This window comes from Cetorhinus maximus, chromosome 2 (genome assembly GCF_964194155.1).
Source record: "Cetorhinus maximus chromosome 2, sCetMax3.hap1.1, whole genome shotgun sequence".
Lineage (NCBI taxonomy): Eukaryota > Metazoa > Chordata > Chondrichthyes > Lamniformes > Cetorhinidae > Cetorhinus > Cetorhinus maximus.
The window spans coordinates 47,416,224-47,433,423 of record NC_135880.1 but is presented as its reverse complement, the minus strand read 5'-3'; the positions used below and the strand labels follow the sequence as shown (position 1 = coordinate 47,433,423).

Here is a 17,200-nt window from a genome sequence, read left to right as displayed (position 1 = left end):
TGTGCAGTGCATAGCAGACCGCGACTATTTGTGAAACTCCCTCCTGACTGGTCAAGGCAGTGGATGCTCATTTTAAGAAGCCCAACGGTGTGTTCTATGATGGCTGTGGTTGACACGTGAGCTTGATTATAGAGCTCCTTTGCCTCGCTCTGGGGATGCCTCACTGGCATCATCAGCCATGTACTCGGGGGATAGCCCTTGAAACTACCAAGAATTCATCCATTAACCTGCTGTTGGGGCTTAAATAAACTCTTGGAGCTGGGAGCTATGCAAGATGTATGTGTCATGACAGCTCCCTGGGAAACAAGCACTGATCTGCATTATTGTTCTAATGTGGCTGCACATTAGTTGAATGTTCAAGGAGTGAGACCCTTTACAATTCCGGGGAGCTTTTTTTTTTCATTCATAGGACCTGGGTGTCATTGGCTAGGCCAGCATTTATTGCCCACCCCTAATTGCCCTTCAGAAGGTGGTGATGAACTGCCTTCTTGAACCACTGCTGTCCTTGTGGCGTAGGTACACCCACAGTGCCATTAGGAAGGGAGTAATTGGCTGGATTGGATTTGTCCTGCTTTTTGTGTGCAGGATGTACCTGGGCAATTTTCCACATTGCTGGGTAGATGCCAGTGTTGTAGCTATACTGGAACAGCTTGGCTAGCAGTGCGGCAAGTTCTGGAGCACAAGTCTTCAGTACTATTGCTGGAATATTGTTAGGGCCCATAGCCTTTGCAGTATCCACTGCCTTCAGCCATTTCTTGATATCACATGGAGTGAATCGAATTGGCTGAAGAATGGCATCCGTGATGGTGGGGACCTCCGGAGGAGGCTGAGATGGAACATCCACTCGGCACTTCTGGCTGTAGATTGTTGAAAATACTTCAGTCTTGTCTTTTATGGCTACATGATTGCAGTCGATGACACCTTGAGCTCGAGGAAACCCAACAATGACAGGAATATGGCTGATTTTGCCGCCTGGCTGCCGTCATCGGTGCTGAACTGGATAAAATTATTGGTATGACTAAATGGGGCATTGGTCACCTACTTTATGCACCTATGTGTATCAGCCTGTGAGATGCCATGTATGTCACCTGTTGCGCCCTGGAAGCCACCACTGGAGTAAAAATTGAGCGCCACTGTAACCTTGGGGGCCACTGGCATGGAATTCCCACCAAATCCACGTGGCTGCATGTCTTGATGAACAATCCAATGTATCTGGGTGACCATTCCCCGGGACATCCTCAGACATCTCTGGTATTGCCGCTCAGATATCTGGAGGTAGTTTGTTCTTGTCCTCTGGATGTATTGATGCGCCAGTGCCCATCTTTGCCGATGCCCTCTCTGGATGCCTGCAACCAAACCTGCCTCCCCCTCTGGGCTGCCTGCAGTTGGCCTTATGACCTCTGTTATTGGACAACAAAACTCTCCTTCACATCCTCTCCTCCTGCTCCTGAGGTTGCATGAATATTGGGTGAATAAGATCCTTGGTTATGGCTGTAATTGTATTGTGTGAGAGGGCAGACACATATGAGATAATGCTCATTCATGGTTCTCTCCACTTAAATAATTATTAGGAAGCCTCTTTAATCGGCCAGTTGTGCATAACATGAACTCCACCCACCCATAACGATGCTCCTCCCACTCAATCAAGCTTTGCTTTTAGAATAGCTGTGTTTGAAACGAGAGCCTAACATTGTGTTGGCTATGTCTTTTGAGACCTGTTCTTGTACCTTGACACTTGCCTCCTTGACCCAGCCATCATAACCTCACCTCTCCCCTGTTACCATGGAACCTCCCCTTGGACCCGATTTACCATTTCCCTGCGCATTCCACCTCTTCCCCTCCCCCACCACCTGTGCCTATACTCGTGACCATCCCAGTGCCCACTGTGACCCTGAACTCTCCCATTATCCTCTTCCATGCTTTTGTCTGCTCCTGTGATCCACCCTATAAGACTTTCCAATACCTGACCCTGACCCTGCCCCCGCACCCAAGACAACTTCTCCCTTCGATTGTGACTGTTCCCTCCGCCACCCAGCACCTGCAATTCGACCTGCAAGACCCCTACCCTTTAGGCCCATTATCCATCTTTCGATCCCTGCCTTGAACCCGCCCCCCTTTACAGAACCACCACTCACAGGACGCTAGGCTCTTCCCTCCACCGCACCTCCCTGCAACCGAACACCAACTTCTGTCTACTCTCCCCTCCCTCCTCTGCATGTCCCTGCACCTGAACACCAACCTTTCAACACCCAGCACCTTGTGCCGCAGAGTTCAACATGGTCAACCACGTATGTCACAATTGCACAAAGCCGACTGGTGCATGCCACCTTTAAACAATCGTGAACCGGGTGCCATAAGAGAGATTCTCGTGTGCCATTAACTTTATCCAAAGAGTAGGGCTTTATTAAAAACTGTTTTATGTTAATGGGTATTCATGGCATGCAAATGCATTATAAGCATGAACCCACCACATGCTGGCATAATGTTTGACACGCCGCTGACTTTATCTCTGCATCTCAACCCGCCATTGGGAAATTGAAATTTCAGATCCCACCTAATTAAGTCACCCCACACACCATGTTTCCTGCCCTTGTAGGCTACATAAAATCCCCGCTAGCTGAAACTTCCTCTTTTTTAACCCTTTTTTTGATATGTATGCAATGCTACTCAAAATGGTGACTGTAACATTTTCCCCTTTCTTTATCATAACAGTCCTCCTCTCCAACTTTGTTGCATGGCCTTAGCTAAGAAATGGAACATGGTAAGAACACACTCCTCACAACACGCCTAGTATTTCACCCCCCAGCCCTCTGGATTTGCTGCCCCCATGCATTGCACATCTTTATCTTATTGCTGTTTCACATATACTAAGGAGTATAAGCACTGCTACAGTTTTGAGCGAGACCCTGGGAATGTGAAGAACTGAAAAATCATAACAATAATACAGATCAGCAATCACTTCACAACTTTATTTAATGCCTTGCTCTCTTCTGCCCTCATCACAGAATCCAAAGGGTTTTGAATTACATACGCAAGAGACTGCACCCTGACAATGCAGCACTTTTTAGCACTGCACTGAAAGTTCAGACTAGATTGTGTCCTTAAGCCCTTGATGGATTTTGAACCTGCAAACTTCACTAATGTTACGTACATTATAACGTGGTACAGCAGTATTTATTGCTATCTACCTATTTGAAGTAGCTAAACTCAAGTATAAACAGCTTATGTTTTCTTTCATTACTTAATAAATGTGGTTGGCAGTTAAAGCCAAAGTGATAATCTTGGATACTCTTATTCTGATGCCTTGTGAAGTCAAGGAAGATCATAGGATAAAAATTGTACAGCAAAACTGAAAGGGTTCTCTTTCTTATCTTTGAGAGCACCACAAATGTACCAAGATTTCTTAAAAAAAAAGTGGAAATGCTCTCTCTCTTGTGAGGAATGAGGCTTACATAAAGGATAGGCCAAGAAACTGAAGTCAAAATAAAACCTAGAACAAAAAAAAATGTAAAAACCTGAAACATAACCATTATGTTACAGTGCTTCTGAAAACAGAGCCCATTACTAATATTTGCTCATAAAATGGGTTTTTATCAAGTTCAGGAAATGGAGAAGAGAGGATCTTCTCTGAGTGTTGCTTTGAAAATCAAATCAATTTCCAGTAGCTCTGGTTTGGATACATTATCTGGATCATTCCTTTCATTGAAAAGACATGGCATCTTTTATCACCTGTGCATTCCTCTAGTGCTTCATGAATAAAATCTAAAACAATTTCCATGATTTCCACTTGTTACATCCCTAATACTGTCTTCCCCTTTTTCTTTTATAGAATGCCCACACTTACGTGAGCGCTGGGTTCCGTGTTCAATTAAGAGCTTGGGGTGAGAAGCAATCGGTAGAATCCATCTCAATGGTATACACTGGAATCAGTAAACATTTCAATCATCCTGTTGCCACGGAAAAATACCTCCAAGGCAAAGATATCACTTCCAATGTGACTTTGCAAGGTAAGTGCGTGATTCTGTTTTGACGTACATGAGAATTGAAGATCAAAAGCTGAATTGCACCATATTGGTGTAAGCCTGGTCCATTTTATAACTCTCAAATTGCAAAATTTAATGGGTTTCTTTTTGATTTCTGCACGCGATCACATTTCGATAAACTTTACAAATATAAACCTAAGACTGGATTTTCAATACTGAGGTGGGTAGCTCGAGTTGGCAAATTTCCTGGCTGCCCACACTCATTTTGGTACAAAAGCCCCTGAATGGTGGGATCTTTGCTCTGGGGGGAGTGAGTGTGGGATAGAGTCGGGCCCATCATCCTCGGAAGCAGATTAGAGGCAGCCGAGTGCCGAGGCGGGCTGGTTAAAAGGGCTGCCTCGGTTCACTGTTCGATTGCGTTTTGGGCCCTCTGGCACTCGCATCCTGTCACCAACCCCCACTGCCCCCTCCCCCCTCCCCCCACCCCTCCCCCACTCCCCATGGCACTTCCATGGCCTTATGTCAACTCAGTGCCAACTCATGACCCCCATCTGTCCCCATAGTCCCTTCTAGCTTGCATGCCAACTCAGGTTAACCCATGCTAACTCATGCCCCCATCCAATCCCCCATGGCCCTTTAAACTCTCATGCCAACACTCGCAATATCCACCCTTGGTAGACCTCAGGAGCCATATGGAGAGAAATAAAGTTCTAAAAATCTAATACAGATTTCACTGTACAGACTTGATGGCAACAAAAGAATCTCATTCATGAAAGCTCATTCACCCTTTTCTTAAAATCTCAAGTAATTAATCTGTTATAAAAACAAACTTCTAGTCAATACCCCATATCAAAGACAGCTAACTCTTTAGTAGCTTTCTTTATCTGTCAATCATACTGTGAACTGAAACCTCCCCCCCCCCCCCCCCCCCCCACCCCACTCTGCTGAGATAATTGTAGCTTTTGGAAATCAGTCAAACATTCATAATAGCCCTTGGGGAAATGACAACAAACAGCTATTGAAACTGCTAGGTCAGAGGTTTTTCTTTAACTCGATCACACCTGCATCCCGTTTTTATTCATTTTTTAAAAGGTTGGGGAATTAAATAACTTCACATCATGATAGTTATACAGACCTTCCCTTCCCTTCAAGAACCTTTACGTCTGCTTCATAAATTAATGACTCCCATTTTGCAGGTTAAATCCCTTGCAGCAGCCAAAATGGGGTCAGCACTGAGTTCAAATGACCCTGCTGAATTCGGGTTTCTCGCATCTGAATCATGCCCTGCCCCCTTTCTCCAACAGGCAAAAGTTGGATCTGTCAGAAAAGGAGGCGGGACTTCCACATTCAGGGACCCGCCCACCTTTTTGGAAGCTCCATTGGGCCACCATGCCTCTGGAAAAAATCCAGGCCCTAGAATTTGCAGCTGTAATGATAGTGAAACTGTCAAAGCTTGCCATCATTACTGTGCAAAACTGACAGCAATCTCTGGTGTCTGCACATACACAGTTAAATACAGCGGTCACCTTCTCAAGGGCAATTGGGGATGGGCAGTAAATGCTGGCCTAGCCAGTGAAGCCCACACCCCATGAATAAATTTAAAACAAAATCCGGAAGTTGTTGTCAATGATGCCCTGCTCCTCCACAGGATGTTCTGTGAAAGGCTTTTCAGGTGCAATCAACACAGAATTACTGATTTGACATGCATTTCAACTATTTGTGCACTATTCTCGCTGTAAAAAATCAATGAAGCTATTCAGCCTTGTTCAATCAGAAGCAACTAAATTTCCAATGGCTTACTAATTAATGATTACTATTGAACAACCTCTCTGACTGCTAAAAACTAGTTTTATAAATGGGGAATCTAATTCTCTCATTACAGCATTTTTAAAAATAGCATGATTTTTAAAATAATAGAAATTTTTCTTATAAATATTTGTTTATCGTATTTTAGTTTTTCCTTTAATCCTCTAAGCCCCAACCTTTATCTTTGAAATTTTGATCTTTGTTAGAAAACTATTATATTCCATGCTTTTTACTTCCTATTTTGCTGCCTGTCCAATTAGCTGATCTGTCTGTCTGCTGCTTGCCCTGTTGCTGCCTGTCCAATTAGCTGATCTGTCTGTCTGCTGCTTGCTCTGTTGCTGGATGCCACCAATCCACTCTAAATAATGCCAATTTCAAGTGACGTCAGCATACAGGAAATCACTTCTCTAGAGCCATCTAAGCCTTTGTCTGGACCTGTTTTCGAAGTCACTGTCAAGCGCCATCCCTTTGCCATTGATGATTTCTGCCTATTACAATGTGTATTGAAATTGAAATTTAAAGTGGGCAGAATTCTGCTTTGAAGGTGTGATGCAGGAGGACTGGGTGATGCGCTCTTGTTGCACCTTTGGGTCTCTGGCTCAGAGTGTTAGGATGAAGGTTTCCTTTCTTAGTGCAAAGGCCTTCAATGAAATGTGATTGGTTTACAGCGTTCCGAATGAGCAAGCGTCTAAAACACAGAACTGCCCAGAATTAATTATTACTAAATTGTGAACCTGATTTAGCAAGGCCAGAAGGAGGACTGTTATAGAATATAGAAACGTCAACCTCTTGTAAAAGACCAACAGTGCCCCACGCTAACACTGGGTACAAACAATAAAAAAAAAATCCTAGCACTGAACTTCACATTGGTGTTCACGAGTTTAGTCCTTCTTCCCACTAAAAATCTCTACCTTCCACTGAGGAAGAAACTGACAATTTACACATTAATGGATTCCAGTACCTCTATTCACAGAGGTACGAATCTATGCCTGGAACCACCTTGGATCCAGGATCTTTTGGGGCCAATATCGAAATGAGGCACCCTCCATTCCTACTAATGAAAACAAACCTCCCCCACATCCCGCTCCTTCATTTTCCTTCCCTTGTCTTTCCCCTAATCTCCTCTCCTCTCTACTCCTCTCACTGCTTCCCAGCCTATCCTCTCGCCTTCCCATTCTCCTCTGCCCCTTCCTATTTCTTTCCCCTTCCCCTCTCTCCTTGCTGCTTCTTCCCTAAATGCATACCTCCCCTCTCAGCCATTTCCACTCCCTCCTCACCCCCCACACCTTTCTCCTTCCTCTTGTCTTTTCAGCTGTCCTACCCCCTCCCCCGCTTTCACGTCTCCCCCTTGCCTTCTGTGATTAAAAACAAGCTTTTATTCCTCCCCACCTTTCCCCCTCACCTTCTCCTCCTCCCTCCCTTGCCTCCCACTCCTTTCCCCTTACTGCCGCCTTCTCTTCCCCCGCTTCTGCTTCCTCCTTTTTGCCCAGCTCCTCTTCCTCCTCTCCCTTTATAGTGCAGGAGGTTGACTCAGTTTTTCAATTGCTAATTTATGTTCTGATATAACTAATTGCATATCAGTTGAGATCAAGGCAGAATACAAGACTTTTTATGTTGCTGATAAATTAGTATGGTCATTGATTATTAAAAGTGATGGTTACAGGTGCCTTGACTATACTTGAGAAGGAAATAATTCCTGATGACAACAATCCACTACTTGCCAGCGCTAAATACAGGAAATCACTGGCACTTGGGCTTTTCTATAAGGTAACTCTTAAAAACATGTTTTTATTCAATATTTTATATTGGTTCCTAAACCTAAAATGAATTATGGGAGAAAGAGGGGTTGAGGCTTGGTCAGAGATTAATGGTTCATTGTATAAATATGCCACAGAGCATATCACTGAGTGATACAAACAGAGATTCCAAGTTTGAACCTGGTCTCTGGCTAATTCAGCAATCTTGGCCATTTTGTAATGGAGACAGCACAGCAGTCCTTAGAGAGTGGAAAATTGACCAACATTACTGATCCTAATTGCAACACAGTGAGTGCTAGTGAAATATCTAATTAGTCAAGGACAAATTGCCTCCATTCATCAATCGAGGTTCAGTTTGACTGGCATTCAATCCAAGTTGCAGAAGTGAAAGGCCAGTGTAATAATCCACTATGCTGTCCAGTTTCCAGTAATTTGTTGATTATATTATTGTTCCAGATTTGCAATCAGTTTTTAACAGATTTATTTTAAACATTCTCATAGTGAATTTGCTTTCCACCAGCAATGGGGAATGGGTTCATAGCGAACCAGAAGCCACTTTGTCACAGCACTAGGTTTTATTTTTCATTGGCTTGGAAAAATGTTGTCAAGATTTTTGATTTAAAATTAAGTAAAAGTGACAGTGAGACTAGGAAACGAGTCTCCAAAAAGAATCTGAACGATTTTTCTGTGAACTTCAGTACTGCTAACAGACCAATTGCACCCCCAAAAATCTAAAATACTGTACTTGTATTGCTAACTTTTGATTCTAGTTTATTTGATTAATAAGTCTACTGTAAACTTTCTTTGATCAGTTTTTCCTGTCTCTGTTGAGTGAAGATGTTGTTTCACCTTGTAACCGGAGTGCCCAGTACTCTTTGGAACGTCCTGTATCCACAGGAAAACAAACTTACTGCAGCAAGCCAGAGGAATACCCTTTGACAAAGCCTATGCCAAAATTAAATGCCCACCTGCAGGTAGGATTTTGAGTTGCCTTCTGTTCGGTACCACTTGATGTATGCATTGTGTACATTGGCATGCAAAGTATTGTCCAATGATTAAGTTTTATTTGTGCCCTAGAGTATACCCAGGCAATCTGAACAAAATATTCTGATCTTTCTTTTGGTGATCTTTAAATCCCCAGAGATTGCAAATGAGATTTCATTGCACACTTCCTAAAAATGTCACAGTTTCAGTTCATTTCATGTGTAGAAGCCCCCAAAACCTCAGCTTACTCATGTTGGTTAACCCTGTCACTATCATCTATTCTAAACAAGTGATACATTCCTACAAAGTGCCATTGATAATGCTGTTTTTTTAGGTAAGATGCATTTGCTTGTTGCCTATGTAGGCAGAATGCTTTTTATCGAACTAATTTTAGGATGATATGAGTCAAACAAAATTGAATTATCATGCAGCTCTTGGACTTTTATAACAGGCAGAAGCAAATGTCACTCTTTGTACTTTATGCTTTTAAAAAAGAGATGCCTGAGAACAAATCAGGAATGGACATGTTCCTATCCTGTATGGGGGATTTAAAATTACAAAGGTTGGCAAGTGCACCCTTTTCTCATGCAGTATAAATTCTTGCAACTCTGTCCTGATGAGTGCAAGACAAAAAGCTTCAAAAGCATGTCTCTTTTTTTCAGCAGCAACTAAAGTTCTGTACTATCAAGCAACTATTAATATCAAGGTTGTAGATGATTGATGGCGGTTTCTTGGACTTCAAGGCTATGCCTGCCCCTTTAAGTGATTGGAGGCCCCTGACTCCTGTAGTAACAGCAATATCCTGGCTACCACCTCATAAGTGAGCTGATAGGAATATCACCAGGGGTTTTAAAAAAGGCATTTGAGGCAGATTCTGGGAATTTCTCTGTGATCAGTGCCATGTCAATCAAGCAAACCGCACTTCTGTTAGCTTGGTTGATGGAACAGAAGACTTTCTTGTTGCTGGGGAAAGCATTATAGTAGCAATATATTAGGGCAATTCTAATTACATTTCCTTTGCTTTACACCCAGACTTCTGGTGAAGCTCAGTTCATCAACGACTTATTGCCTCTTCCTAATGAGTTATTTGCAGCGTTCGTTCTGAGCACAGAGGGAAATGCAACTATCAGCACCATAGACATTACAGCAGCCATGAGTGTGCCTGGTGCTGCTGCAGTAAGTATTTAATACGATTTGTGATTGTTTAATTAGTTTCCAATGCATTAAATAACTTGTATTTAAGAATACAAGTTTTTTTTAAAAGTACACAAAACTACAAATGCTGTAAACCTGAAATAGAACACAAAATGCTGAAGTGGGGTTGTCAGCACCTGGGAAGGAAAAAGACAGATTTTGCTGCTTTTCGGCATGTTCCATTTGTGATTTGGTGAAGCACCTTGGGATGCTTTACTACATTAAAGATGCTATATAAATGCAAGTTATTGTTTTCAGTAAAATAAAGTAACACCTATGTAAAGACTTTCAGCACTAGTGTGCAAAGGGAAACATATAATCAAGCTCACATAGGAACAAAAGAAATAGGGGCAGGAGTAGGCCATTCAGTTCTTGGAGCCCGCACTGCCATTCAATGAGATCGTGGCTGATCTTTTACTTCAACATAATTTTCCCGCACTATCCCCATATCTCTTGCTGTTTTCAATATGTAGAAATCTATCAATCTCAGTCTTGAACATACTCAATGACTGAGCCTCCATAACTGTCTGGGGCAGGGAATTGCAAAGATTTACCACCCTCTGAGTGAAGAAATTCCTCTGAGTCCTAAATGGCCTACTCCTTATTCTGAGATTGTGTCCCCTGGTTCTAGACCCCCCCGCCCCAGTCAAGGGAAATGTCCTTCCTACCCTGTCAAGCCCTGTAAGAGTTCTATATGTTTGAATGAGATCACCTCTCACTCTTCTAACCTCCAGAGAATAAAGGCCCAGCCTATTTAATCTTTCCTCATAGGACATCCCTCCATCCCAGAAAGTAATTTAGTGAACCTTTGTTACACTCCCTCTATTGCAAGTATATCTTTCCTTTCTTAAGGGGACCAAAACTGCACACACTGCTCCAGATGCACTCTCACCAAGGCTCTATATAAATGCAGTAAGACATTTTTACTCCTATACTCAAATCCCCTTGTAATAAAGGTCAACATACTTTTTGCCGCCTTAATTGATTGCTGTACCTGCATGTTAACTTTCAGTGACTCATGAACAAGGACACCAAAGTCCCTTTGAAGTTCAAAATTTCCCAGCGCCTCTCCATTTAAAAAAATAATCTGTATTTCTGTTTTTCCTACCAAAGTGGATAGCTTCACATTTCTCCATATTATATTCCATCTGCCAGATTTTAGCTCACTCGCTTAGCCTCTCCAAATCCCCTTGAAGCATCTTTGCATCCTCCTCACAACTCAATTAACATTAGCACTTAACATTTGTCTTTATTTGGAATGATGTGCTGTGTACTTTTTAAAAAGCAATTCTCTACGGAAAGTAATCGGGTTTGATCTCAGTATATTTGTTGGTAGGCATAGAACAGTGTGTATAATGCATGATTTATATATAAGTATACCTTGATGGCAGTAAATTAAAGTCTCATTCAAACAGGGCATAAGGATTGATGTCACAATGGTGGGAGAGCACTGGGCATTTTAAGAGAAACGTTGTCTTCTAGTGACTGATGCTTATGAATTTATGGGCAGAATTTTGCCCTTGGGCGTGCGGGCCCCACTGGCTCGGCGGTGGGCGGACAGCCGACCCCCGCCGCCGAAACGGGGCCCGCCGCCATTTTGAGTAGGCGGGCCAATTAAGGCCTGCCCGACAGGAAGCGCTGTGTACTTCCTGTGTGGGGGGAGGGAATCCCCAGCTGTCAAAGTGCGCTCTTTCGTGCACACTCATGTGACAATGTCACAAGAGATGGGACAGGTTAATAAATATAACATTACTATTTATTGAAGTTTTTAAAAAGGAACATGAAACCTCATCCCGCCAGGATGGGAAAATTCTGGCCTATGATTCTAATAAAGGCTGGAAAAAATGATCCATTCCCATGGGCATTACCTCACCAGTAAAAACGCGTCCAAAAATATTGATCTTTGAATTAATTTATTTCTTCTATTTCACATTATAGGTGCTAAAAGCAAAGGACATACCTGGATCCAATACATTTGTGCCTCCACCCAAGGAGGTTGAAGAGATTTTGAGCAGTGGTCCTGTTCTGTATGCTGGGCAGCCAATCGCACTGTGTGTTGCCGGTAATGCAATTGAAATAGTACAAATCTGAATTTTATGAAATTCAATTCCCAGAAATCTAATCATGCCTGAAAACAAGCACAGAGGAGGCGGTGAGCCTACTGTACCTTCTTGTTCATGTGGTCATGGACCACTTAAGATTAGTGCCGCCAGCTTGTGCAGATGTGCAGCCAATGCCACTTATTGGCTGTGTCTGTTTGGGGAGAGAAGAAATTGGGTTTGATTGATTCCATTTAAAGACAGCCAGCACCTCTTAAAGGAGAGTTGCACTTGGCTGTTGACAGGGCTATGAAAAGGCTAAAATATCTGGAAGAGATACAGAGAAGGCAGCTAGGTTGTCAGCTTTAATCCGCTTCATACCTCATAATTGTGCCCGAATAAACACGCAGACATTGAATCACAGAATCACAGTACAGAAGAGGCCCTTCGGTCCATCGAGTCTGCACCGACACATGAGAAACACTTGACCTACCTACCTAATCCCATTTACCAGCACTTGGCCCATAGCCTTGAATGTTATGATGTGCCAAGTGCTCATCCAGGTACTTTTTAAAGGATGTGAGGCAACCCACCTCCACCACCCTCCCAGGCAGTGCATTCCAGACCGCCACCACCCTCTGGGTAAAAAAGTTTTTCCTCACATCCCCCTTAAACATCCTGCCCCTCACCTTGAACTTATGCCCCCTTGTGACTGACCTTTCAACTAAGGGGAACAGCTGCTCCCTATCCACCCTGTCCAAGCCCCTCACAATCTTGTACACCTCGATCAGGTCACCCCTCAGTCTTCTCTGCTCCAATGAAAACAACCCAAGTCTATCCAACCTCTCTTCATAACTTAAATGTTTCATCCCAGGCAACATCCTGGTGAATCTCCTCTGCACCCCCTCCAGTGCAATCATTGGAAAAACTCTTTCAAGGAAAATCAGGTTATTGCATAGTAAAGATAATAAAGATGTCAATCATACAAAGCTAGCACTCCTCTTCAATCTATGTGAAGAGACCCCTGCTGATCTGAGTCCATTGCTATTCTTGGAGTTCAGCAAAGCATTCATAATGAGGTCCTCTGGCAATTGTATCAACAGAAACAGTTTGAACAGATGGCCATATTTGGATATTTTTTCTCCCAGATGGCCTCAGTACAGTTGGTGGGTAATGGGGTTGTTGCAGATGGTGAGGGATGAGAACTAGGGGGTCCTAACAGTCATGAATACAACTGAGCTGATGTCCCAGTAAATGGAGGTAGGCCCTCTAGCCTGCCCGCCTTGTAATCCACCCGCCTCCATTGCCGCCTTGGGCCTGCCTCGAGAGTTGGCAGGCCCGTCTCCAGCCCACCTCCCCAACACCAAAATAGGGTGGCTGGGCTCCTCCAGGATGGAGATGGGATTGTGGGGTTGGGAAAATACCCAACTCTTGATACCCGTCTCCTTGACGAAAATCTAGCCCTTAATGTTTATCAGGCTTTCTTGCTGCTTCACACCAACTTCTGGTCAAAATTTGTCCAACATGCTCTGAGGCACATGTAAAGGATGGATCTAAAGACATCATTCGGGGTAATTTCAGTGCTACTGCTTACAGAATGCTGATGATTGTTAAGCTACATTATTAGTAAAATAAATAACACTACAGGCTACAAGTACATTTGCCATACTCTGTTGATGTCACTTGAAATATTACCTAATTATGTTAGGGAAAATAATCACACAGAAACTGATCTGATTTATCAGTTAGCTGTGAGGCAGATTTATGAGACAATATGAGAAGTTTCTCTTCACATCGTGAAGGTAATTGATTCACAGGGTGGAATAAGTAATAATTTTGCAGAACATTATTAGAAAGTTTTGATTATTTAGCCTCTCTTGTTAAGGAGTTTCTTTGTCAAAGTGATGCTCTGACAGTGCACACTTGCTGTCATCTGTCAGTTCTCTTTATTTGTTACTAAGAACTGTAAAGTTTGGGGTTCCATGTAAATCTGTGTCTGTATTAAACAACATTTCAGAGTTGCTTGTTGTCTAAGTGCAGCTTTGGCTGTATTTTAATTAATTGTCCTCAGTTTGTTCCAATTCAATTTTTATTGGTGATTTCCTAGTATGTGCTTTTGAAGGATGTGATTCAATGCTAGCAGTACACATAAATAAAAAACGTACTCATCTCACTGAATGTCTACTTAACAAAATTTGCCTCACATTCAGAGAAGTGATTTTTCTAATGTTCAGATAATGTTGAACCAAATATAACATTCCCATTCATCAGCTCTGAAGAAGGGTCATACAGACTTGAAACGTTAACTCTGTTTCTCTCACCACAGATGCTGCTAGTCCTGAGTTTTTCCAGCATTTTCTGTTTTTGTTGTATAACATTCCTATTATTTTACCGTGAAGAAACATCTCACATGCACCACTGTCTGTATTTTGGTATGTGACTAACTAACTTCTTTCCAAAAGGGAACACGTATATCTACTTACAGATTCTGACATTTTGAGACTCAGAAATTCATTGTAATTCACAAACATTGAATCACTTAATTATATAGTTTATGAATGGACTATGTCACGATTCATATGACTGGTCACAAACCTTTTTCAACAAATTAGATACCTAGCGGAACAATAGTTATGATCAAGGATTGTAGCAGGGCAATCAGGCAAGAGGTCTCAATCGCTTGACTCTTTGGAGTCAAAAATCTCCTGGCCTGTCTGCCCTATTCTCTTCTTCCCATGATCATTGGGAACAGAGGAAATCAGAAATCTGGCCGAAGGGAATCTAGATTGTACCTAGTTTCATCGAATTTGAACACTGATGCTCCTACTCGAGCTCTTTTGAATGAAATCTACTAATACAGATGGAGCGCAACACATGACATAGCGAACTAGACTTGTATTCTAGTGCTTAGACTACAACTATAATCTGCTGGGATGCTGTATCCTACCTTTCTTGTATTTACAAGCACTGCTAAGTAAGTAACTTTGAACTAAAGGGCATATTTTTCTCCAGGAACTTTTGTGAAAACAAGTTAATAATGCTGTTCTCTGCATTGTACTTGCTACTACTTTTTCACTAAAATTAGCAAACCGAAAGAAATTTACCTAATAGTGCTTAAGACTTTCCACTCACTGTAAATCTTATTGCATAACATACTATGCTGTGCAGAATTATGAAAGGTGTTTGACAAGTCAAACCACTCATTTGCCAGTGTCTGTCTTAAGGTTCAAACTTAGCTCTTAAGCAAGCTTGTATTAGAAGCATTTTTGACTTGTGCACTCCTAACTAACTTCCATCTTGGTTCCAAACTCAAATAACCAATGGTGCTTTTTAGAAGAACAATCCATACCCAATGAAGTTAGAAAAGAGCCAGTAGTTGTGTTTGCCTTATTCTCTGGAACTCTTTTCCTAAACTTCTTCACATTGCTACCCTCAACTTCAAAAGTTTTCAACATGCTATATAAATCTGTATTGTGTTGAACGGTCATCTTAGTAAAATTACAAATCGATTGCATGAATTTTTCAGATGATAAATAGTATCATTTTTGAACGAATGATGGCAAACCTTAATTTTAATTAGAAACCAGGTATCATTCAAGAAATTAGTGAAAACATAGCTACAATACTGCTGAAAAAAGAGGAATGCTGTCAAAGCTTTTCGTCTTGTACTCATCAGGACGGATTTGCAAGAATACCAATTGTAAAGGGAACAACAGTTTATATTGCATGAGAAGAGAGTTCTGATTGGTTTGAAAATAGACTCTGGTAGTGGTATTGCTAAGGGGAATGCATCAGGGAACAGTTAGCTGCCAAGCTTTTGTTTAAATTCAACCAGGTAGGTTGACTCTGATTGGCCTGGATGAGTTTAAACAAAATCTTGGCAGTTTACTGTTCACTGGTACATTCTCCATGGCGATGCCTCTACCAATCAGAGTACACTTGCTAACTAATCAGTACTCGTGCAGTATAAATTGTTGTTCCCATTACAATTGGTATTCTTGTGATTCTGTCCTGATGAGTGCAAGACAAAAAGCTTTGACAGTGTGTATCTTTTTTTGAGCAATATTCAAGTCCTGTACTACCAAACAACTATATCTATCTGGTTGATCTAACATTACATTTAAATTATGAATTAGAAGTTTTATGATTTTTTAATAATAGATATAAAATCATAAATCATACGTGTATTAACCATATCCATTTTCTCATTAAGATTCAGAGCATCATGCCCTCCAGATGGTAGGAGAAGTGAAGGTCACCTACAAGGATCAAAAACCACCAATAGTGACCCTTGATGAAGCTGTTGAGAAGAAATCCTTTTACCCACCGCCTGCAGAGGGGTTACTTGTTGGTGATCCTACCGGCGCTATTTCAGTATCTCCTTGCAAAATTGACGGTGAAGTTAGAGCAGGTGAACAGTACCATTTCCACATGGAAACACAGGTAATTTTAAAAAAATGTTTAATGGATATAAATATAATTCACTAAATATATAATGTCATTAGAAGTGCATAATATATAATCCCTATTTAAGATTGAAGTGATGGTTAAAAAGCTCATGAATCCCAAACCCAATTCATTTGCATGCCTCCTCTAAGATCCATCTCCAGGCCTTTTACAGTGGACCTCACATTCACTTTTCAGTTTCAACATTGGGTTCCTGATTGATCCAGAATGTATCATGGAAGACTCTGGTGAGGGGCTATACATAGAGCAAGTACTTGCCTGAGTGGAGTAAAGGCCTCCACATTACTGTTCATGCATAAGTTGTAAATGTGGAACCTGATTTGAATAATCATGACAGAAAAGAGTATGGGAAGTGGTACAAGAAATATTGTAAAGAAACATTGAAATGGCTTAAGACCTGAAAATAGAGTTTAGAAGGGCAGATGTTTGCTGGCTCCTGAGTTTGGTTTAGATGTATCTGCATACCCTGGAATTTTGTTTTGATGTACCTGAGCACATCCTGTTGCATGTGGTGCAGCTTATCCATTAATTGCTGAAAGGACTTCACAGCTTCATCTAGAAGCTGGATAACCAGGATGATGCTTTTCTCATGCCAGGGTCTGAATCCACTGGTGTTGTCGTTGACACAGCAAATGCTGGAGCTGCAGTATGAGGTAAGGAAACATCTGGTGGAGCTTCCAGAGGGCACATGCACCCATACCCATGATTGCTTCCATTTGTTAAATGGCCTCCTCCATCGGAAAATTAGCAACCCTTATAAAGAGCCTTATCCAGCAAACCACTCAGTGGATGCAGGAAATGTGCACAGATCTTGGCCATGAGGTCTGTCCAGCAGTGGCTGGGCAAGAGGGGGACAAGGCGTCAGGAGTCTCCACTAGGTGCTCACACTTCTCAGGTCAACAGGGAGATACAAGTGTTCCTTGCAACTGAGGGGTAATGGCTGCCTTCCACAGCTGTGGACTCCTCTCAG

The 17,200-nt window shown here is 42.0% G+C and overlaps 1 protein-coding gene across 1 annotated transcript in view; it reads left to right on the top strand.

Moving 5' to 3' along the window:
- LOC144694130 (uncharacterized) overlaps nt 1–17,200 on the top strand; it is a 220,675-nt gene that overhangs the window by 122,629 nt on the left and 80,846 nt on the right. The window contains exons 12-17 of the mRNA XM_078564486.1: nt 3,830–4,007; nt 7,453–7,556; nt 8,359–8,520; nt 9,563–9,706; nt 11,663–11,786; nt 15,977–16,206. Of these exons, the coding sequence (XP_078420612.1) occupies nt 3,830–4,007; nt 7,453–7,556; nt 8,359–8,520; nt 9,563–9,706; nt 11,663–11,786; nt 15,977–16,206 (942 nt within the window). The remainder of the gene's footprint in view (nt 1–3,829; nt 4,008–7,452; nt 7,557–8,358; nt 8,521–9,562; nt 9,707–11,662; nt 11,787–15,976; nt 16,207–17,200) is intronic.